The sequence below is a fragment of the Aspergillus aculeatus genome (assembly GCF_001890905.1).
Source record: "Aspergillus aculeatus ATCC 16872 unplaced genomic scaffold ASPACscaffold_18, whole genome shotgun sequence".
Lineage (NCBI taxonomy): Eukaryota > Fungi > Ascomycota > Eurotiomycetes > Eurotiales > Aspergillaceae > Aspergillus > Aspergillus aculeatus.
In genome coordinates, this window is record NW_017962993.1 from 448,073 (window position 1) to 470,648 (window position 22,576).

The 22,576-nt window shown below is 54.8% G+C and overlaps 8 protein-coding genes across 8 annotated transcripts; 3 read left to right on the forward strand and 5 right to left on the reverse strand.

The window, feature by feature from the left end:
* Window positions 1–303: 303 nt before the first annotated feature.
* Window positions 304–1,551, reverse strand: ASPACDRAFT_1859737 (uncharacterized protein; the record flags this gene model as incomplete). The annotated part of the gene is made up of 4 exons (XM_020197690.1): window positions 1,021–1,551; window positions 878–964; window positions 627–821; window positions 304–560 (listed from the first exon to the last, which is right to left on the reverse strand). The coding sequence occupies exons 1-4, from the start codon at window positions 1,529–1,531 to the stop codon at window positions 304–306; spliced, it is 1,050 nt and encodes a 349-aa protein (XP_020052294.1). The 5' UTR covers window positions 1,532–1,551.
* A 2,004-nt stretch (window positions 1,552–3,555) lies between these two features.
* On the forward strand, window positions 3,556–5,051 carry ASPACDRAFT_63957 (epoxide hydrolase family protein; the record flags this gene model as incomplete). Its single annotated transcript, XM_020203949.1, has 5 exons — window positions 3,556–3,842; window positions 3,889–4,429; window positions 4,498–4,573; window positions 4,631–4,885; window positions 4,963–5,051. 5 exons carry the CDS (start codon window positions 3,556–3,558, stop codon window positions 5,049–5,051), a joined length of 1,248 nt encoding a protein of 415 aa, XP_020052295.1.
* A 313-nt stretch (window positions 5,052–5,364) lies between these two features.
* On the reverse strand, window positions 5,365–6,510 carry ASPACDRAFT_63958 (uncharacterized protein; the record flags this gene model as incomplete). The annotated part of the gene is made up of 4 exons (XM_020203950.1): window positions 5,365–5,448; window positions 5,537–5,607; window positions 5,674–6,231; window positions 6,297–6,510. 4 exons carry the CDS (start codon window positions 6,508–6,510, stop codon window positions 5,365–5,367), a joined length of 927 nt encoding a protein of 308 aa, XP_020052296.1.
* Window positions 6,511–7,846: 1,336 nt separating this feature from the next.
* On the reverse strand, window positions 7,847–8,347 carry ASPACDRAFT_47314 (uncharacterized protein; the record flags this gene model as incomplete). The annotated part of the gene is made up of 1 exon (XM_020201933.1): window positions 7,847–8,347. One exon carries the CDS (start codon window positions 8,345–8,347, stop codon window positions 7,847–7,849), a length of 501 nt encoding a protein of 166 aa, XP_020052297.1.
* Window positions 8,348–9,442: 1,095 nt separating this feature from the next.
* On the forward strand, window positions 9,443–11,051 carry ASPACDRAFT_1891372 (uncharacterized protein; the record flags this gene model as incomplete). The annotated part of the gene is made up of 4 exons (XM_020198619.1): window positions 9,443–9,466; window positions 9,719–9,867; window positions 9,936–10,368; window positions 10,424–11,051. The coding sequence occupies 4 exons, from the start codon at window positions 9,443–9,445 to the stop codon at window positions 10,979–10,981; spliced, it is 1,164 nt and encodes a 387-aa protein (XP_020052298.1). The 3' UTR covers window positions 10,982–11,051.
* Window positions 11,052–11,377: 326 nt separating this feature from the next.
* pmcC (putative calcium transporting ATPase (Pmc1)) lies at window positions 11,378–15,049 on the reverse strand (the record flags this gene model as incomplete). Its single annotated transcript, XM_020201934.1, has 7 exons — window positions 11,378–11,894; window positions 11,965–12,104; window positions 12,163–12,563; window positions 12,612–13,499; window positions 13,554–13,696; window positions 13,774–14,252; window positions 14,375–15,049. The coding sequence occupies 7 exons, from the start codon at window positions 15,047–15,049 to the stop codon at window positions 11,378–11,380; spliced, it is 3,243 nt and encodes a 1,080-aa protein (XP_020052299.1).
* Window positions 15,050–16,097: 1,048 nt separating this feature from the next.
* On the forward strand, window positions 16,098–17,663 carry ASPACDRAFT_126236 (5'-methylthioadenosine/S-adenosylhomocysteine nucleosidase family protein). Its single transcript, XM_020196897.1, has one exon. The coding sequence runs from the start codon at window positions 16,237–16,239 to the stop codon at window positions 17,419–17,421; it is 1,185 nt and encodes a 394-aa protein (XP_020052300.1). The 5' UTR covers window positions 16,098–16,236; the 3' UTR covers window positions 17,422–17,663.
* Window positions 17,664–18,268: 605 nt separating this feature from the next.
* Window positions 18,269–20,149, reverse strand: ASPACDRAFT_1891375 (uncharacterized protein; the record flags this gene model as incomplete). The annotated part of the gene is made up of 2 exons (XM_020198620.1): window positions 18,269–18,533; window positions 18,590–20,149. 2 exons carry the CDS (start codon window positions 20,147–20,149, stop codon window positions 18,429–18,431), a joined length of 1,665 nt encoding a protein of 554 aa, XP_020052301.1. The 3' UTR covers window positions 18,269–18,428.
* Between the last annotated feature and the right edge of the window lie 2,427 nt (window positions 20,150–22,576).

Below are 22,576 nucleotides of genomic sequence, written 5' to 3' on the forward strand. Positions count from 1 at the left end.
AAGGAGATGAAGCTGATCTGGAGGGGGGCCAGTTTTAGTGCTTATGCGCTTGCTGACGGACTAAGCCAAGCTAAAGGTCTTTAACTGATAACTGAGGGGTAGCCCCCACCCTGCCGCCGCCCCCACTTAATTTGCTGTTCTGCGATTCGCTATTTAACACATGGGGGCCGATTGCTGCAGGGCCCGAAGCTGGTTTCTGGTTTTTCCGAGATTTTGGGGTGGGGGGGTTGACAATCTGACAAGCAGCTTGATCCGCCTGTCAAGGAGAAACACTCAAACAGAAATCAAGAAAGAGAATTGTTCCTAGACAGGTATACTATCCTCCAGACTTCTGTGCGCTAGCCTACCTATCACAATATGCTCCGTCGAGTTGATGGAGGGCTCCTCCGAGTCGCGAGCCACACTCGACTTCGTGTCCCGAAACTGGAGGAGTCGGCGATGGCCCGAATCGACCTGCCCAGCTGGTGCCTGTTTTACCTTGGGCCCTTTACCAAACAAATGTCGGTTGCGCGAGGTGACGTAGAGCTGCCGGAAAGATGCGGCGCAGGCGACCATCACCGCTGTCATTCGCCAAGAAAGCCAGATGTCAGTCAGGATAAGCAGAGCCTCACAGAAATATCACGTACCCGTTCCCATCTCGATGGAGGACCAGAAGTAGACCCACGAGATGTCCATCGTCTGCGCGTAGTCGATGCCCACAGCCACTCGCACAATGGCGACCGCCATAATGACCACCGTCGCAAAAAAGAAGGCGAACAAGACCATCTTCTGGCGCAGGGGAAGCTGTGAGTTCCAGAGGACGAAGATCGGAACAGAAAGGACTACGCCCGAGATTAATCCCAATTCCAGAGAGTCAAGGGAAGTGATGGGAACTGACTGAGGGTATCCGTCACGATATCGGCGGCGCAGCTGCCATAGATGATCTGATTGTCATGATGCACATCTTCGATGGAGCCACAGTGTGCTGCAGGATGCGAAGGTCAACAGATGCATTCGGGGGCCGGGATGATCGGAACTCACCCATGACGTAGGCGGTGCTGTTGATGGTGCAGCGGTAATCGATAATCCCGATGCAGATAATCCACGACGCTATCGTGATGCCCAAGACGATCCACCACCACACACGGTGGCTCCGGATCTTGGTTCCGAGCGTGTAGAAGAAGGTCAACAAAGACAGCTTCACCAACCACAGTCCGGAGTAGAACAAGACGAGCCAGGCGACCATGTATCCTTGCAGCTGCTCATAAGCATCCAGGAACTCGAGGGTCGGGAGTGTCTTGCCACTGAACACGGGTGAATAATGATACAAGACCGGCCCCTCGACCTGCCACATCACCGTCGTTGCCAGCATCATCGCCCAGGCCAACACGACAAGAGCATCGTCAAGGAAAAGCCTTCGGTAAGTCAAGATTCGGACGTAGAAACGGAAAATGATAGAGCAACAAGACAGAGCAGTAAAGGTCCACAAAGTAGCTATAAGTGCGCCAAAAGAGATATGGGTGCCTTGAGAGCCTAGGGCTAATCCTGACATGACTGTTGTGGGTAGATGTGGATCAAACTGAAGGATTGTGCTACTGGTGCTGGCAAAATGCCAAGGAGGTCAGGATTTATAAGACCCCGTACCTGCGAGGCACCGCCCGAGGCGACATCTTTTGCAGAATTGTGGTGTGCTGACTGCATTAGGATGCATGGTGACATGCAAGGCTGAGCTGTAGCGGAGCATTCTTGCCAAGATGTGCTCACGCTTTCCGTGTCTGGCAATTCGTACCATCAGCCAATTGGGATGCCTTGTGTTCCAACATTCTTTCAGACACCTACATCATTTGTCTGATTGTCTGTCAGATTGTGGAGGAGAAAAATATCTTCATATTAAGACCCAGTATGGGTATTCGGATACAGGATCTAAGCTTATCAATTTATAAATTAAAGTCGAGGTCCGGCAAAAATAAAAGGATTCCTATGACTCAATACTAATATTAATTCTGGTAAAACTCATGACAAGTAATGTAGAAAGGTGTTCCGTTTCTCAGGTCGCAAATGCAAACAGCCCCCTATAATCCATGCTTATTCTTCCCTCCATTTTTGTCCGCACATCTCGTTCACGACAGTATAGTGACCCTATCATAAAGCCCAGTCGGTCGGGTAGCTCAGCCATTGAGCATGTGGGTACGAAAACCAATCAAAACCTACCCTCTACTACATGTTCATGTTGAATAGCCTGTCTGGCTTTTATACACCTTTTCGGCAATAAATGATCTGGCTCTCCTAGGTATATGAAAAACAGTCTATTTCGATTTGATATGCTTGAAGTTAGCCCTCTTATTATTTCTTCCATATTCGCAAACACGTGCATTTGATTCTCTGCCATAGTGGTACTCAGCCAGCAAGCACCAGCTCAGCCACTACCAGTACTCAAAATACCCTGCCTACCACACTCCACGATACTCGCATCCTACTCGAAAATCTAGAATGAGCCTCCTTACGTTCTCTGAGTTTGGTAAACTACAATCCATCCTTCATTCACTTCCCTTAGCTTTATGGCCTATCTCTATCATCCCAATCTGAGCTATCTGCACGCTTTCTCGAACCTTAGGTAGCAAGCCGCATTGTCCTTAAGGTATGATGAGCGACCATCGCAAGACCTGATTCATTCAATGCGTTTACAATCTGGTGTACTAGGATCAGAACAAGAGTAGAAAGCACCTGAGGCTTTTTAGAGCTTGTTAAGCTGGGCGATCTTTTTTCTCTCTCGCTTTGTACCGCTTGACCGCAGAAATCTCATTCTGTCCCACTATCATCTTTGCTGAGCCACCTTATCTGCTAAGACTTACACTATATGCCCCTGCATCAATGATTATGTGGTAAGGTGGTAAGGAGATTGGGTGGAATCGGTCCGGTCCTGTCCGGGCGGGGCGGACGGGTCTTGCCGCCTTGCCTCCGCTTCCCTGCCTTGCTTGCCTGCTTACAAAAGAATCCATACCCTAGCAACCTCTAATCATCGGATACTTGTCAAAGATGCATATACAGGCAGTGACGGGACCCCTGACTCCCAGACCTAATGAACTACAATCCAACATAAAAACCCATTCCACAGAACGCGACCTATGAGGAAGAGAGCGAGCCCTGCATTTGCCCGGCCACATTAGCCAGATAAGCCCACTCCATTCCGTGAGCCCTTCACCAGCCCAAATGTTTCTGCAGGGCACACGGCTGAGGGGCTATACTCTATAGCATCTAGCGGAGGGAAAACCCAGCTAATACGGTGGCTCCATGAGTGAAAATAAGCTAGCGGGACAGCTTAGCGCTTATTGTTCTTCATCAATAGTGGGGCCCGTATACGAGGTATTGCGCCTCAGTTGTAGCGGTCTCAATGGCGCGATGTGATTTCGACTGTGATTGGTAATGTGCGCTGAGCAATCGTGGACTTCGCATCTACGTCCAATTTCTCGGGTTCGCTGGAGAGGGAAGAGGGGTATATAACGAGCGCATGCGCCCGGGCTTGCGGTGCATCCATAATTCCTCAAACCACAATTACGAGGGCAAGCAGAATTCAGAATGCGAGTGTCGTGGGCCCAGGTGTTTGCCCTCAGCTCCCTTGTGGGATCGAGTCAGGGCAGTACCGTGCGATCGCGAAATGCATCGCAGGTGCATCCGTTTCACGTCGACCTGTCGGCGAAGGTGCCGCGCATGCTGGAGCGAATCCGCAGCACGAAGCTGCCCGCGCAGCCGGTGTACGTCAACACCGGAAATGCGCAGGGAATCACGTTGCACGACCTGAAGTCATTCCAGCAGGAATGGCTCACGGACTTTGACTGGAAAAGCGAGCAGAAGAATATCAACAAGTGAGACTTCACCTGACTTCCAATGTTCGGTGTTAATCATCAGCAGATTCAACCAGTACACCACCACCATCGAAGACCTGACCATCCACTTCGTCCACGAGAAGTCCAATAGCTCCGACGCCATCCCGCTGCTGCTGCTACACGGCTGGCCCGGCTCCTTCCTGGAGTTCGCCCCCATCATCGACGAACTGACCGCGCAGGCGACGACCGCCACGGGCAAGAAAGTCGCCTTCGACGTGATCGTGCCCTCCCTGCCCGGGTTCGCCTTCTCCTCGGTACCCCCCGTGAACTGGACCATCGCCGACACAGCGCGGGTCTTCAATACCCTGCTCACCCAAGTCCTGCACTACGAGACCTACGCGGTCTTTGGGACGGACTGGGGCGCCGGCATCGCCTACAACCTGTACGACCAGTACAACTCGACCGTCCGCGCAGGTCACCTGGCTTTCCTGCCGTTCTTCCCGCTGACCCCGGAGGCACTGGCGGCGCAGAACATCACGCTGTCCTCGCTGGAGGCCTTCGAGGAGGCCGAGACGATGGAGTGGAGTAACACCGGGGAGGGTTACTTCAACGAGCAGACCACCAAGGTATGTTTGCTCCCAGCAATCTCGGGCCAAACAAACCTGCGGAAGAACTAACGCTGCATACCCTACAGCCCAACACAATCGGCCTCGCCCTCCAAGACAACCCGGTCGGCCAGCTCGCCTGGATTGGCGAGAAATTCCTGAACTGTAAGCCAGCCTCTCCCCCTTACCATATCCCCAGAGGCCAACCTGACAACCGAAAAGGGTCCGACCCCAACGCCGGAACCAGCCCCTCGGTGCTCACCCACAACGAGATCCTGCGGCACGTCTCGCTCTACTGTCTGACCGAAACCTTCGCCTCGTCCGTGGTCATTTACGCGCAGAACCCCAACGGCTTCAGCACGGTGTATAGCAAGGCGCACACCGACGCGCCCCTGCTGTTCAGCGCCTTCAAGTACAATGTGGGCTTCTGGCCGCCGGCATTGGTTGCCCAGACGGGGAATTTGGTGCTGTATCGGAGTACGTTATTTCCTCTGACAAAATGATGTGAGGGGTGTTGGGCTGCTTGATAAGGGTGCTAACTTGCGTGGTTGTAGATCATGAGCGCGGCGGCCATTTTCCCGGGTTGGATAATCCGGTGGCGTTGGTGGAGGATTTGAGGGAGATCCGGAGTTATTGGAACTGAGAGCGGATCTTTTGGGGAGAGGGGGGGAGGAGTTCGGTTTGTTGAATATGATGAATTACCATGCGAGGGATGCGGTTTGATCTATCGTTGAAGGGTATGACATTAGGGAGCTCTATAAATAGTTACATAGTTTAAGATCGGGGTCGTGTATCAATTAGGCACCCTGTCAGGACAGCAGGCCATGAACGTGCAAGAGGCCGTGGACATAAGCAAGCATTAACCCTAACCCTCGTAGGATTAGTTAGCGTGCGTGGCTCCCACCCAACCACCGAAGCCATTTTGTACAGTACATCATCTTCCGAGATACGAACCCTCAAACGCGTACATCCGAGGCACTCCACGGCGGCACACAGAAATACACCACCCCATGCCCCACCGCAGCAGCCAGCGCAGCGACCTATACCCAACAGACAAAAAGCATTAGCAACCCGGTCACATCCAACAATCCCTGCCACCCGGATTGCGCACTTAAAAGCACAACTCACCCAACCAATCCAATGATACCCCGGAAACCCCGTAGCGACATACACGGCAAAACACCTCGCGGGATTCAACCCTACCCCAACGATAACACATTAGCCCTACCTTCCAGAAAAACAAAAACCGGGACAAGAAAACGCACCAGCACCCCCAAACCCCACCCTCGTAAACGCCGACGCCCAACTCACCGTCCCCAGCGCCATCCCCACCAAGAACGGCGACAGCGCCGCCCCAAACAACCTCCCCTGGCGGGGATCCAGCCCCACCCCGAAGGACCAGAACACGAGGAGCAGACAGAACACGAATTCGAGGAGGAAGGCCTCGCGCATGGGAACGAGGGATGTGTCGATGGTGCACCCTCCCACCGCAAAATTGGGGGATCCGTAGCCGGCGCGCAGCATCAGGCCGGCGAGGGTGCCGCCCAGCGTTTGGGCGGCGAGGTAGATGACAGCGCGGGGGAGGGTGATGAGGCGGGCGAAGAAAGTGCCGAGCGTGATGGTCGGATTGAGGTGGCTGCCGGTGACGTTGGAGAAGGTGAAGATGCAGAGGGTGAGGGTGAGCCAGTTGACCAGGCTGCCAATTGTGGGGCCGAGGAAGGTGGTTGTTGCGTAGATGCCTGCCGCTGTTGTGGGGGTAGTGGTGGTGGTGATGGTGGGCTTGATGGAGGCCCAGGCTGTTATGAAGACGTTGAGCATTGTTCCTGCAGGAGACGGTTAGAGGGGGTGGATATGAGAAAGGGGGGCGGGGATATGGCAGGCTGCAGACCAACACATTCAATGAAGCCGAACTTCCACAGATCCAATTCCCCGAACCCCCCCGGTTGCAACCCCTCCTTGATGCTCATCATCGGCGCCGCGTCCGGCACCCGCTTCAGCAACGCCGCGTTGTCCGGGTCGTGCCGGTCCACCACCAGCGTCTGGTTGCCTCCGATCCGCCCCGTGAAGGGCTGGATCGTCGGCTTGGCTTCTGTCGCGTCCATTGGCGGCGGAGTGGCGGCTGGGAGCTGGCTGGGGCTTGATTATCGGTTGTGATGGATGTCCGGCAGCCGGGGTGTCTCCGCTGGGATGACGGCAGCTAGTCTATCTTATAATGAGATTTGCTAATGCCCCTGGTTCGAAGCCCTCTTGCCGAAGCTTCCACCTCGTACAAGCTTTGATTGAAACCCACTGGGAATATAGTGGCGCTAGACCTGTTTCAGATGCTATACGAGATGGGCGGTTTAGTTGTCGCTTACCGCCCGCTTACCGTAGGTGGCTAGGGTTAGCCTGTTCTGGAGGGTTATGCCGGCAGTATCCCGAAGTGGTAAATGGTGTGGGAGGCGGTCTACACTTTCGACCCCGAGCAGTGCCAGGCACAGCGGAGTTGAATGACCCTGGTCGGTATTAGCGAATGAAGGTCTTTTCTAGAGTGAGGTGTAGCACAAGCCTGTTTGTTATTCCCACTCGCGGAGCTTGCTGCCTCATAAATAGTGCATAAGGCACTGTGGTGAAGTTGCCCGTTCCGCTATATATTCATACCGGGCGACTTGGCATCTCTGCTTATTCTACCCAGCTTTTGCTCGTTGGACGAAACTGCTGTCGAAGTCTAGCTTCACCGTATTCAATCAAGAATTATAATCTGAGCTTGCGAGGGATATCGTATGGAAATGTCGGAAAGTCCTCTGCTTGCAAAGAATTGCACATAGGAGATTTGAGAGGATTTCCCAGATATAGTCATGCCTCTGGAAGGCGGTGACGATGCTCTACTAGAGAAGAGAATGCTTTCCCTCCCAATCCTAAGGGTTACATGCTTTTGAGCTCTAATATAGGACATCACTATCTATGCTTCGTATGCGCTCTATCGTCCATTCACCGGCGATGTGCTTCGCTTATGCCCTAAGTTGTATCAGCCCGAAAGACCGACTCCGACACCACTTATATCAAGACTAGCATTTTGACTACGTTGACGAGGTGCAGTACCACTAGGGCAGAAGCACAACCAGGGAGACTATGACAGGATTACGAAAACTGCAATTTATGGGGGTAGAAACGAAAGTGTACTTTCATTCACTCTACCATCCTATCTATAACATGATACTCGAGATGAGCAGAAATCGTCATTAGGGCTTGGCGTCAGCATTCATTTTTCGAGTTTCTAAATGGTAGGTTACAGGAAAAATGGGACCAACTGTGCATGGGGATGACAACAAGACAATGAATATTATTTGACAGTTACTATTCTCGGAATACAACCATGGAACCTCTCCTGGTGCTACCTATTCTAAGGAGTAAGTACTCTTTTACCCCTCTCCCCCCGAAATGCAACCCCTTCCCAAGCTAATAACAGTAATACTCAGTCCCAATCTGAGGCTTAACGCCACAAGTTCGCGAGCAACACATCCCTGGATTATTGATATCGCAAATCTTGTCCGTCGCCACGCAGGTCTCAGGACACAACACCTTGATATCAGGGAGGTCGCCCACCAGGGGAACTTTGTAAGTCGTGGGGTTGGTTCCTCCGCTGGTCCCTGTCCAGGTGGCGGCGGAGTGGTCGGTTTTTGGCTGGGCGTCCAACTGCAGCGTCTGGCCGCGCTGAGCAAGGAAAGTCTTCGAGGTATCATCCTCCAAGGTAAATGAGCTCTTTGGTAGATCCCAGGGGAACTTCACGCTCACTGAGCAACCTGAGTTGGTCAAGGTGATCTTCTCACAGAGCAGGTTGGTGGCGGCGCTGAGGACTCCGGTGGTGGGTAGTCCGGCGCAGAGGTCGCGGGCTTGATGCGGCATCCCTGCGACCAGTCCGGCGGTGGGGAGCAATGCAACGAAGTGTGAGGCTTTCATTATGGATTGAGATAATGGCTTTGGATAGGGGAATTTTCTGGGACAGTGCAGAATTGCTGAGTGTCTTGTTACAACAGATGTGAGTGTGCAGAGCAACGCATTTATAGTCAATGACCAAGGTATTTTCGATTCGCCAAGCACTGCAGCATTCATTCTCAGGTCAGACGAGATATCAAGACCGGCGTCTAGACCCTGCATGATCGGCGGTATCTTGTTTATCTGCGATTAGGTTTTTTCTTACAATGGATCACTATCCTAAATTCCCTTCCATCCCATGGCTGTCCCGCATTCCCGACCCACTCCCGCTCCCGCTCCCCGTATCCCTTCCGTTTGCAGCCTGAAGTGGCAATTAGAGTACTCGTCAGACCAAAGCTTGATTCGAAAGATCGTGCACTGCCCACCTTTTCAGATCCGGTGACTTGACAGTCTCCGGAATCTTTCAAGCCAAGACAAAGTGGACAGGTGCGCAGACATCAGAGGATAGATACTGTACCCGATGATTCTGATCAATTGCAGTGGGTGGCCAGAGAACCTCCTCTTTCCCCCGCCTCCTTTCCATCAACTCGCCTGACCACTATCCAGCACACATCGGAAGACTAAGACAAAGGGCAATTCAATGTGTGCAGTAGAAAGAAAGCGCTGGCGACATACCTAGGCCCAGCGATTTCTTCACGACAAGCGATCACGCTGTCCCCGCAAACTCGACGAGCAGGTGGCATTCTGCGAGATCTACCTCAAGGACCAAGCAGTGCACATGCTTCTTAAAGAGGCACATGTACTAAGGAGACAAATAGCAATTTTCGAGCCGCAAGAGAGGCTACTCCAGAACCTCACTCAATCGTGTGGGACGAACATCTTGGAATGGCGGGCAGGAAGTGAGCGTTGAATGTCTGCGGCTACGCCAACTGAGGCGACTTCAGGAGAACCGCCCGAGCCAGACATCTAGAGATTAGACGATCCCGGGACAATGAGGCACCTAGAGGCTGCAGTCGATTCGTTTTCGTTGGCATTGTGACGTAGCCATGTGTCAGCGACCCAATCCACGATGTAAGCGACAGTCTTGCAGTACTTGGCCCTGCATGCAACACCCAAACTATGCGTGAAATCACACCCTGCCAAGTAAGGTAGTCTGGTCCAGGGGTCCAAGCGACGGCGCCAAGCTCGCTGCATGGCCGCCACGCTCGTATTCCGTCCCTGATTGCAAGCATCCGGACAAATTCCTGGAAGGAACCAATGCAAAGGAGCAGTCAAGGAAAGAATACATCAAAGCATCCAGCCTCGTTGTACCTCCAACCTCAACCTTTTTGTCCCTTCTTCTCCAACTCCCAACCCCATCTGTGACAACATGGGCACCGCGTTCTCGTCTAGCAGCACCGCCCACCCCCACGCGGGGCAGAGGAAGCGGGGGAGGAGCCCGAGCTGACCATCACGGGCCTTGGCACCGAATGGCCGTCGCAGATCGTCACTTCCGACGATTTCCGCCAGTACCTCCTCCGCCATTATCCCGCAGACGCAGCGTGGTAAGTAACCCCCCCACCTTTACTCCCCGTCTGTGCCAAATCGCCCGACTAAACCACAACTACTGCAGGGTTCAAACGCTCCTCAAAATCAACACCCGCAGCGGGATCGGCTCCCGCCCACTGATCGCCTTCAACCCCAACCCCAACCCCGACGGGTACGCGCCCGAGAACCAGTCCACGCCGCCAACCGCGCAACAAGTCTCCTCCGAATTCCACCGCCACGGCGTCCCGCTCGCCGTCCGCGCCGCCCGCGCCGCCCTAACCGACAGCCACCTCCCGGCGTCGGCCATCACGCACACCGTCGCCGTGACCGTCACCAATGCAGGAGCCCCGGGCTACGACCAGGCCGTGTTCCGGGCGGTGGGGATTTCCTTAGAAGCGGAACGCGTGCTGCTCAGCGGGATCGGCTGCGCCGGGGGACTTGCAGCCCTGCGAGTGGGCAGCTCGCTTGCACGGGCGGCTACCCTGCAAAAAAAGGCCCGCGAGGGTGTTGGTGCTTGCGTGCGAGGTGTGTAGTATCCATCTTGCGGCGGAGCTGCACGCCACTGCGAAGAAGGTGGGGTTGGGGGATGGGGAGGATATTAGTATTGGGCCGGCGTTGTTTAGTGATGGTGCTGCCGCGCTGGTGCTGTGTAATGCGCTTGCGCTCACGGAGGAAATTCCGAGACGGCTTGCGGTGGTGGATTATCGAACGAGGATTACGCCGGAAACGCATGAGGCTATGTCCTACCGGACTACGGAGTTTGGATTTCGGCTGACGCTGGCGCGCAAGGTTCCGGCGCTGGCGGTTGCGTCCTTGCCGGGGTTGTTTGGGGAGTTGATGCGGGCGAATGGGATGGCGTCGGTTGCTCCAGGGGAGTTGGAGTGGGCGGTTCATCCCGGGGGGTTGACGGTTCTAAGGGGCGCGCAGCTGGCGCTGGGGTTGTCGGATGAGGCGATCCGGGCGAGTCGCGAGGTTTATGAGTCGAGAGGGAATAGTTCGAGTGTGGCGGTGTTGGCGGTGTTGGATCGGTTGAGGGGGTGGGAGGGGCAGAGCGCGAGGAAAGAGGTGGTGGCGGTCAGTTTTGGGCCTGGCTTGACGACCGAGATGGTTTTGTTGAGGCGGTTGGTGTAGTCCTTTTGGGGGTTGTTGTTAACAGTGAGTGGAGAGTACATTGTTACAATGAGAATATATTCTAGTGGCGCTTGGTAGTACCCTACTATGAGTATATGAGATGACATTGCTATCTTGGGAACCACTGATCTAAACTGCGTAAAGACTGAGCGAGCTCAGAGCATAGCAAGTAGGGCTAAAATTTATATAGAGCATCAACAGCAAAGCCTCTGCTTATGGTGGCATCAGCTGCCTACCAATAGCTACAGACAACACCAGATCTCACTGCAATGGCATATCACCCCTCAATCCCCCTCTCCTCATCCCCACGCCCCACCCCCCTCTTCCCCTTACACCCCCAAACCACCCGCTTACCCCAAACCCCCACAACCCGCAAAGGCCGTACTACTAGCATCTTCACCCCAACCCCACCCACCCAAGTCCCCACGCGACATACCGATCCGGTACGAACTTCAGCACCGCCGCCCAAGGCACACACACCACCGCGAAACCCAAACAATACCCCCACTGCGCGCCACTCAGCCGCGTCACGCCAAACGCCTCCCCACCCACAAAGATAATGAGAATCTGCCCGCCCACCATCAGCACGTTGATCACCATGAACCACGCATTCTTGGTGAGGCCCTGGAAGATGTTGAGCTTGTTGTCCAACCGACGGCAGTTGAACTCGTTGAAGATCTGCATCCACACGAAGGTGTTGAAGATGATCGTGTCGAGCAAGACGCGGTCGTGGGCGTCCCCGGTGGGGTTAAGATTGAAGATCCGGTCGCCGGCGAAGTACAGCGTGAAGCAGAGGGCCAGTTTGTAGAGGGATTGGCCGAGCATTAGTTTCCACATGGTTGTTGTGAAGAGGGGCGCGTGGCGCGGGGTTGGGGGGCGGGAGAGGATTGAGGGGGTGGGGGGGTCGGTGGCTCTGAGGGTTGTTAGTTGGTGGAGTGGAGTATGGGGAATGGGGGGAAAGGGGGAAGGGAGGGGGTGGGTACAGGGCCAATGCTGCGAATGTATCCATGATCAGGTTCAGCCAGAGGAGTTGCACGGCTTTGAAGACGCTTTCGTTGGAGCTGTTGTAGATGGCTGTTACTACTGTTAGGCAGACGGCGGTGATGTTGACGGTGATTTGGAACTTCAGTACATTCATCAGTGATTGGTTTTCCGAGGAACAATGTCAGGGGGGTGCCCACCTGCAGGAACTTGGCTACTGCGTCGTTGACACAACGCCCCCATGCAATGGCTGTGACGATCGAACGGAAATTGTCGTCGAGCAGGATGATCGAACTGGCTTCGCGTGCCACTTCCGTCCCGCTCAGGCCCATGGAGAAGCCCACATCCGCCGACTTCAGGGCGGGCCCGTCGTTCGTCCCGTCTCCGGTTACGGCGACGATCTCCCCGAGCTTCTTCAGGTGCTGTACTAAGAGTTGCTTGTCGCTCGGGGAGGAGCGGGCCAGGACCTGGAGACGCGGCAGGATTGCGTCTAGTTCCTCCTCGCTTAGCTTTCGCAGCTCGGGCGCTTCAATCGCCATGCCCTCGTCGGTCTTGATGCCGCATGCGGCGGCGATGGATAATGCGGTGTTGATATTATCGCCTGCAACGTCAACCATGCAAACGATCGCTCATCTAGAGACACACTCACCGGTGACCATCTTCACTTTCACCCCCGCCGAATGGCACTGTCGGATCGCCTCCGTCACTTCCGGTCTCAACGCGTCGTGAATCCCAAACAACCCAATCCAGGTCATGTCGGCGAATATCTCCTCAAAGCGGGGGAGACCCTTTTCGCCTCCTTTGCTGGTCCCGGCAACCCCTGCCGGGAGATCACGATACGCCAGCCCGATAGTCCGCAAAGCGGCCGAGGCATAAGTGTTGATGCTTTGCTCAACCGCAGCCACATCGCTATCAGCCAACTGGCCAGCTGACACCTCATCCTCCACACCACCATCAGCGAGGACAACCGTCCTGCATGCCCGCAACACCACCTCCGCTGCCCCCTTGACCAGCACCCGATACGTATCCGGACGCACGCGATACACCAATGCCATCGCCTTCCGCGACGAGTCAAACGGATACACCTGCAGTACGTCCACGCCAGCCCGCTCCGCAGCAAGATCAGCCACGTCCAGATGCTCCTGCGCCAACTGCAGCAGCGCAATTTCCGTCTTATTGCCAACCAGCTCGGTCCCATTCTCTCTTCGTTCCTCGAAGGCGGTCGAGTTGGCGACAATACTTTTGACCAGCAAATCTCGGAACGAGGCGGGGAATTTTGCCGCGGCTTGTGGAACCTGCACCGGACAAGCAGCTGGAGAGGCATGGGTGGGTAGGTGGCCGAACGACTCCGAGACGCCGAAGAACCCCACAACCGCGGTCATCTTGTTCTGCGTTAGGGTGCCCGTCTTATCCGAGCAGATGACGGTGGCGTTGCCCATCGTCTCGCAGGCACGCAGCTGTCGCACCAGGTTATGTTCCTTCAGCATCCGACCCGTTGCGAAGGCTAGTGCTAGGGTGACTGCGAGGGGGAGGCCCTCTGCGCTCGTCAGTTCATAGATCATGTTTTATCCCCGTCAAGGCCAACACATACCAGGTATAGCCACCACAATGACTGTAACCGTAACGATCAGGATATCCATGAAGATCTGCCCCTTGACCGTCGACGGCGCCGGGTTATCGGGCAGTTGCGCCAGGAAGCGGAAGAGGAGGACGAAGAAGAGAAGGAGCGCAGCCCTACCCACCGTACATCAGCATCCAACCCTCTAGCTAAGCAAACCTACGAGGAAGAAGAAGAACACGGAACAGCATACCCCAGCCCAAACCACCCAATCCAACTCGCCAACCGCCCCAACTTCACCTGCAACGGGGTCGGATCACTCTCCGTACCGAGGGACATCATGATCCGCCCATGGGTGGAATGCGGACCCACGCTGAGCACAAGGTACGTGCCCAGGCCTTCCAGAATCTTACTACCGGAGATGATAAATGGGTCGAGATTCTCCTCCTCCAGTTTTTCAATCCCCTTCTCATGAAGCACCCCCTCATCCGCCTTATGCTTTCCGGTCACCGACCGCTCCCACGCCTCCGCCCCACTCACCTTCTCTATCTGATCCGCCTCCCCAGTGGCGAGGGACTCATCACACCGCAGCCCGTAGTTCGTGACCACCACGCCGTCCGCAGGCGCACAGTCCCCGGGCTCGAGGTGCACGAGATCCCCGACGGTGAGGTCGTGGATGTGCACCATGATCTGCTGCCCGGAGCGGATGACCCGCACCTCGCGGTCGACTTTCTATCGCGGCAACCAACGTCAGCACGGTTCGGCAAACCCAGGACTCACAACTTAACCCATCCCCTAGCACTCGCACCCCTCCCCATTCTCCAACGGGAATACCAGGACAGGAACATACGTACCAACCGCCCCAACCGCCGAAACTGCCGCTCCTTCTGCCAATCATTCCCCGCCGTCGCCGCGACCACGATCCCGATCGCCACGCACACCGCCACCCCCTCGATCCAGTCCACGCGCGACTGCCCGCTGACCGCCTCGTAGATGCCCAGCGACAGCGACACCACCGCTGCCACGGTCAGCAGCAGAATGATCTTGTCGTTGTACGCGTCCCAGAGTAGCCTGCCGAAGGATTTGCGGGGTGGTTCCGGGAGGATGTTGCGGCCGTAGACTTTGATGCGATCAACGAATTGATCCTGGGGGATGGTGGGGTGTCGAGGTGTGGGGCTGGGCTGGGAGAGGAGGGGGTAAGTGCTTGTGCTTGTGCTTTTGGTCTGGGAGATGGAGATGGCGTGGTGATGGGCTTGTTGGCGGGTGATGGCTCCGGTGAGGGTGGTTTCGGTGGTAGTTAGGCCGGTGGTCAGGTTGGTGCGGAGGCCATGTTCTAGGCTGTAGAGGCCGCCTAACTCGAGGTATTGGGGTAGGGATTTCGGGTTGAAGAGGGTGGTTAGCTGGGTCGGGGTGAAGGCGAAGGGGGTGGGTGAGGATGAGGGGTCTGAGGAGGAGGGAGAGGGCGAGGGGGGCCGGTGGAAGGTTGGGATGGATGTTTGCGTGGGTTTGCTGTCTATATTCGGCGTCATCTTGTTTCGTAGGTGGTCAATTGGGTGGTCGTGGTGAAGTGCTACTGATGCATCATGATGCATTTATGCAGACTATGTTGCTGTCGGTTTCGTCATGCCTTGTGGATAAGGTTGGGGGCTGTGCTTTTGTACCCCGGACTTGAGCCGTGGTTCCTTGCTCGGATCGGGGGGTGGGGGGAACCCTAATTTGCTCTCTGCTTTGAGGGGGTATGTTGGAAGAGCAAAACCGAATTCGGGGTAGGAGGTATAGACGACTTTATATCGGAATGTGAGTGAATAGTATACATGATAGACCATTTCCAAATTGTCCGGTTCGAAAGAGGCTGTGAAGAGAGGTGGAAGAGAGGATGTTGACAGTATGATTCTGAGACAGATGTATGGCAGCGGCACCAAGACTCGATGCCCGGGTCACCCAGATTTCCCTTCTCTCGGCATGGCACTGCCTCCCTTGGCTTAATCATCGATTCGCAGGTCTGCATACCTGAGTGGACGTGGTATTGTACACCAACTTAATACCAGAGGAGTCATGGGACGCCGGCGGAGCTGTCTCATTCCGCTCTTGGCGTCTTTGACGAAACGTTGGATCACTAAGTCGTACGAGATTGGCGTCCAACTGACAATGATATTTGAATGGATCTTTGAGGGCAGTACACCAGTCTCTCAAACTGTGCAGCATTCACACAGGTAGTCAACCTCTCATAGATCATTCCTTCACGGCGCATGTTAATCGCGGAATGCCAAGCCTCGTCCAAAGCCGACCGACCTGCGACCATTCGATGTCGGATAGGATTATGCTAGATCTGGACTTGAGTCCTGAATATGAAACAAAGTGCAAAGGCTCAGCAACATCTCGCCAATCTTCGCACCAAGATCATCGCTTGCAGGTTCTCATGATATCCACGCTACCATGCTATGGAAAAATGCCCCGCATGCTTCGGCTCAACGTGGTTAGTCTGACGCCCGCAGTGGATTGTCGCGCACCGAAGAAACGGGCATCATTGGCAGGCTAGCCGCCGGCCTTGTCCTTGAGGCTCAATGCTGGCCTACACCATCATTTCCATATGATCAAGACAGCTTCTTATGTCGACTACTGAACCCTGCTTGACTCAAGACCTGGTGAGTCACCAAAAGCCGACGAGTACACCAAGCCCCAAACCCCGCGCAGAAGCCCACAACTCAAGCACACAATGGCCGACACACAACAACCGCACTCCGAACCCAGCGACTCCGACTCTTTCGAAGAAAGTCCCCTTGCCAGCATATCCCCCGAAGAAATCACGGTCGCGATCTTCTGCGCCCTCCCGCTAGAGTCAGTAGCCGTGCGCTACACCCTCGACGAAGAATTCCACTGCCGCCCGCGATACAACCCGCAAACCAAATACCTCTTCAGCTACGGGCGCATCGGCGAGCACAAGGTCGTGCTCGCGCGGCCGCACCAGATCGGCCCCGTCAAGGCGGCCCTCTGCGCCGCGGCGGTGAGCCATCAATTCCCGAGCGTGCGATTCGCACTGATGGTGGGCATCGGGGCGGGGATTCCCGGCAAGCGGGATATCCGGTTGGGGGATGTTGCGGTCGGGCTGCCGAGGGAGAATCATCCGGGGGTGATGGAGTATGATCTGGGCGAGGAAGATGGCGGTACATTTGTATTGAAGGGGGTCTTCAACAAGCCCCACCCGCTACTGGTCAGCGCGGATGGGTGCCTGGAGGAGGAGGAGATCATGGGGCGGAGTCCGCTCCGGAGGATTTTGAGGTCCGTCACCAGGAAGCCCGGGTATGGGCGCCCCGACGCCGCTGCATCCGATGTCCTTTACGATCCGACCTTTCACCATGTTAACACGGGGGCGGATTGCCGCGGGTGTGAGGGGTCCTCGGAACGCAAGGTGGTCGCCCGCGGAGTGCGGGACGCGAAACCGAAGTACCCGGTCGTACATCGGGGCCTGATTCTGTCCGGTGGTGGGGTGGTGAAAAGCCCCGAGCATCGAGACCGTCTCCGCCGCGGCTATGAGGACGCCATTTGCTACGAGATGGAGGCCGCCGGCATCGTGGACGAGATCCCCTGCCTCGTGATCCGCGGGATTTGTGACTACGCGGATACGCACAAGCAGGACGGGTGGCATCGGTACGCGGCAGCGGTGGCAGCGGCGTACTGCAAGGCGGTGCTGTGCAAGATTGATGGTCCGGATGAGCCGGAGGCTGCAATAGAGCAAAGCACGGGCGATGCGATCGGGAAGTGTGACTTCACAATGTCGCGCCACCACCCCCAGTCAGGCAATTTGCCCGGTCGCTTGCTGCCGACTTCGGACGTTACCTCAAGCTCACTGTGCCAGGACATCACAAGACCGCGTGGACTGGCGCATTGGTTTGATATGTGACTCAGCTGGACTCCAGAAACTGGGACTTGGGTGTGCATCAGTGACCGAGGCCGCATAGGGTAAAGGGTACAGGGGCTAGGACCCTTTTCCTGTTAGTGCCTATAGGTTAGTGTACTGGACATAGTCACTAGTGGCCAGGGCGGAGATTACACGGGCTTGGTCTCTGATTAACCGAGATTATAGTTTAACCAGGGGCAGGGTTCCGTAAATGCTACTTGCTTAGTGCTGACTGCGATGTATTGAATGCCTTTGTTATGTAGTTTCATTCCTACATGCTGAAATAAAGGGCATTGACAGAGTACGTCGAGGCAGTGGTGAAAGATCATCTCCCAATAAGAGATTCATGACCTAAGAGCAGAAGTATAGGGAAGCCTGTTTCCCCAAGTGGAGTGGCTGGATTCCAGGAGCCAGGCACTTGTACTCGGATAGGGTGAGTGGCTGCTGATGCTGCAGTGACAGCAGGGAAATGTGGGTTCTTCAGAACCTCAAACTGTCACGATCCAGGCTAGCAGGCTATAAGCTAGGTAACGAAAATCGACGATAATGAAATGTGGACTCTCCAGAAATCACGGACTATCTGCGTTCAAAAAAACCTTGACAAGAAAACAATGCAGAGCGGTGAGTCAGAAGAATCCGCAGAGTAAAAGGAATCTGTGGTGCGGGTTTCTTTTCAGGCCTCGTCACTGGTCTATGTGATTTACCAATTTCTTAGCAACTTGTGCGTAAGACGAAGACAGACCGTCGCTAACGAGGTGAGAATCCAGTACATAAAGTAGTGACCAACCGTCACGCGCGCTCAACGTACAGGAGGAAGATTGTGAAGATACCAATCAACGCATCGGCTGTGGTCTAAAAAGAAATGAATTACCTGCTCGGCCGAGTACATAAGTACTAAGCTATTACTCAAGACCGAACTCATTATAAGGTCTGTCAAAAAGTCGTTACTTTACACGTAAAATACAGAACACTAGTTGCACCGCCCTCCTCCCTCGAAAGCGCATACCCGCCTAATGAGCCAGAATACGCTCCACAGCGTTCTCCGCAACGACCATGATGGTCGCCTGGTTGTTGCCGGAAGCAAGATCGGGGTGAATACCACCGTCCACGATGTACTACGGAACTGCGTCAGTAACCTATTCTGAAATTCGGGAGGTGAAGAAAGACATACCAGATTGTCCGTACCGTATACCTTGGTGTTGGTGTCGACAACAGCAGTACCGTTGAAGCGGCCGTCATCGGTGCCCATCTTGGTGGTGCCAGCGTAGTGGATACCCGCGGTGAGCGAACCAAGAATGGCGGTGGTGTTGGTGTACTCGACCAACTGGAAGCCGGAGCCAGGGGCATTGATCGCATCGACCATGGACTGGATGAACATGGTGGCGGCCTCGCGGTCGCCGGCCGTCTGCAGGTAGGGCGACTTCTCGATGACGGTGCGCTGGTCCGCATCCAGCCCCAAAACACCCTTGGAGGTCAGGCCGTGCGTCATATAGGTGGTGATGGTGACCTCGCCCTCGGCCGTCGGGGTGCAGGAGCCCTGGTAGTACCGGGTGTGGCCGTCGCTGGCGACGTTGGAGCTGAAAAAGATCATCCGGTGCTTGCCCTGCGTCAGCACCCCGTCGTTCTGCTCCTCGTACGCGGTGATCTCGCTGGTCGCGGTGCCGTTGAGGATCGCGGCCGCGTCCAGTTCGTTGAAGTCCTTGTCGGTCTGGATGACGATCGAGAAGATCGGGTGGTCCATCAGGCTCTCGCCGACGGGCAGGTGGATCCACTCCTTGGCCGGGGGCACGGCGATCCCGCTCTTCTGGGCGGTTTCGATCTGCGCCCGTGGGCCGATACCGGAGTTGAACAGGATGCGCGGCGAGTGCAGCGCGCCGGAGGAGAGGACCACGCGGCCGCCGGGAGCGAGAGGGACGGTTTCGGTCTGGTTGGTCGCCACGTTCACGATCTCGACTCCGGTCACCAGACTGCCGTGACGGACAACCCGGGTGGCGAGGGCGCCCATGCGGAGGGAGAAGTTGGGGTACTGCAGGGCAAGCGGGAGGTAGGTGCGGACGGGGCCGGCACGCTTGTAGTCCTTAATGTTCCAGACGGGGTGGCTGTAGGTCTGGAACTTCTCGTTGCGCTGGGCGCTCATGTCGGTGGCGGTCCAGTTGAGGTTGTTGAAGAAGGTCGACAGGGTGGTGAACAGGGTCTGGTCGTAGAGCTTGCTATCAGCCGAGGGCACGCTACTGCCCGGGTTGCGAGCATAGAGGCGATCGGCTCCTGCAGTCACGTTCGCCCACTTCCAGCCCACCGGCCATTTATCGTTGAAGTCGTGGTCCGGGGGATGCACGAAGACCATGTAGTTCACCGTCACACCGCCGCCCAGGATGCAGGCCGCCGTACCGTCGGTGTCAGTACAAATGTACTCGGACCACTGGGGGAAGTTGCCGACATCAAAGGACAGGCCCGGAACGTCGATGGCCGTCAGGGTATCGTTCCACGACAGGGTGTAGTTGGAGCCGGTTCCGACCGTCGGGCCGGCCGTGCTGCGCTCCAACAGCAGCACAGTCTTGTTGGCTTCAGCCAGACGCTCCGCGGTGATGATGCCGGACGGACCGCCTCCAACGACAATGTAGTCATATCCCGACTGGACTGTGTGGTTTTTGCTGTCAGTCGGGCGGGCCTGGGCGCCCAACAGGGCTCCGGCTGAAGCGAGCAGGGTGGTCGCAGTCCAGAAGACGTGCATGGCGGAAGATCTTGATCGATGACCGGTGACTGGTGGAAACATGCATCCTTGACAGGTTCCGGGGCTTATATATCTTTTTCTAGAAAAATTCTATTTTCCCCTACCGGGTTGATGCGTTCATTGTCGAAGAATCAGCTAATGATGACCGAGGGTTACCGGTACCTCCCGGGCTGCCGGGCGAATCGGCATCCAGAAGGCGGTCCCACCTCGTGGCGTAAAACTTGGATAGGGTGTTGTGGAGTCGCTTTATCAGAATTTCATAATCACTTACTCAGAACTTACTCAGTTACCTCGACAATAAGGATCCCACAACGGCTATCACGAGCTAAAGTCCCTGGACACTCGTCTGTGGGTCAGAGTTATGCCAACATAGGTACATACAAGCTGCCTCTCCCTTCACAAAAACTCTGTTAGTCGATTGATTAACGTAATTCCCGTCCGAGACGCGCGCCTTGCTAACCACAATCTGCAACTCCTTCAAGCTTTGGTTCGAGGTCAGCTCGTATTAATCTATGTTGGCCCTCTTCCCGGTATCTTGCATCCACCAAGCATTCTGTGAGAAGCTTGAGTCCAGGAGGGTTCACGCGGGCTGTAGAATATACGAGGTAGACTAGGCTCCATGCCGTCTGCGAGAAGTTAAAGTGGATATCCATTTCCCAATCAGCTTCCTCCAACCTCTAGGTAGATCTTAGGGTCTATCGCGGATGGCGCCGGGCGCTTGCAGATTGAATCCGGCAAAGAACTTTCTCAGCGGAAAATCGGTTAACCGATCGGCCTTCCGTACACGCAGCGGACTCTCGCCGAGAAACAGGCGGCCTGCCATTGACTCGTATTACCCTGGAGACCCAACCCTTTTTGAGGGCCTCCGGTCTAGCTATACAAGCTATTTGGGCTTGATCATCCCGTGTGACAGACTGTGTAGATAGTATGGGAAGACGGCCAAATCTGCTTCTCGTGATGACGGGCCGGGTTCGGGCTGGAAGTGGGTCCACGGCAGACACGCTTCTTTTCACTTTCGAATGCCAGCCCGATTCTTCTTCAGATCCTCTTTGAAGACCTTTGAAGAAGACATTAATAGAACTCCAGTCTTACGAACTCAATAGAAATGCACCATTTTGCAGATCGAGGTCAGACGAGTAAAAGACTTCTCAGGCGAGCGTATGTATAGCACACAGGGTCGGAAAGTGAGATCCCCGTGCCCCCAAATTGCATGTCCCGATTGCCACACAAGATTGTGCCTGCCGTTGAATCGCACAGGAAATGGCACTTGTGCTCAAAACGTTTGACAATGTGATGCTGCAAATTTCCTATGATATTATCAAAAATAAAAGTCAGAACAATGTGTTTCATCCATTAAGCACGTCGTGGTGATTCTAGTTGTCCTGACGAGCTGCCATGGCTTTGTCGACCATTGCGGTACCGAAACCGGTCGCTTGTCCCCTGCAAAGAGCCAAGCGCTCTAAAGTACTTGAAGCAGAATGGAAGCTTTCTAGAATTGTTTAGCAGGGTCATCTCGGTCAACGCGGGTGTGGAGTCGAAACGTGTCTTAAAGAAATCTCGGCATGGTCAAGGATTCTGCTCGAGAGCGGTGAGCTAGCGGCTCCACCAGGCATGACAGACGCTGATTGGCTGCGCTCCTGCTTGATACTAAGTGCCTTGATTGGATCTTCTAAGAAGCAGTCACATGACGTAAGTGTTTCTAAGGGATTCGAGAGAGTTGGCGGTCCAGACCGTAGGATTGCATCAATACCACATTCCCCTCCGTACTTCGAATATGTAGACATAGAAGTACTCAAACAGGGGCTTCACCATGGGGTTGGAAATGTGGTTAGCAAGGTGTAAGTACGGGATTATGTAGGTACAGTACTTCCTAGCTAACTTAGCTACTGGGTAAGGTGCCATGGGAGCATAAAACTGGGCCTAGATGATATGATATGGAGCTACCTTTCTTGATTACAAAACATGATTCCCATTCCAAAGTCCTGTTTGACAATCATAGGAAGTGGGTACTCAGAGTAACCGAACGCGGTCAATTACGATTAATCCCAAACCATTAATATCTTCTAAATAGCATTGGCACGGTAGAAGATCAGATTCTCGATATAAAATACCTTGGCGAAGGGAAACCTTGAGAGCCATGCAGTGATAAGTAAAACCAAAATTGACTCTAGGAGTTAGACTCAAAAGGGGCTTAGAAGTATCTCCTCTTAGTAAGAAGCTTAGCATGATACAAATAGACAGACCAAAAAAGAGACAGAAGAAGTCTCGCACCTACTGACCATTTTTTCAACCACAGTGGATGAGGACTCTGTTTCTATCCTGACTCAACCAAACCAGAGATCGAGTGTAATGCCAACCGGTCAATCGCTCGGGGTTCCCCCAGACTTTGCACAAAACTCTACTAGCGAAGTTCCTCTTCGTATGAAG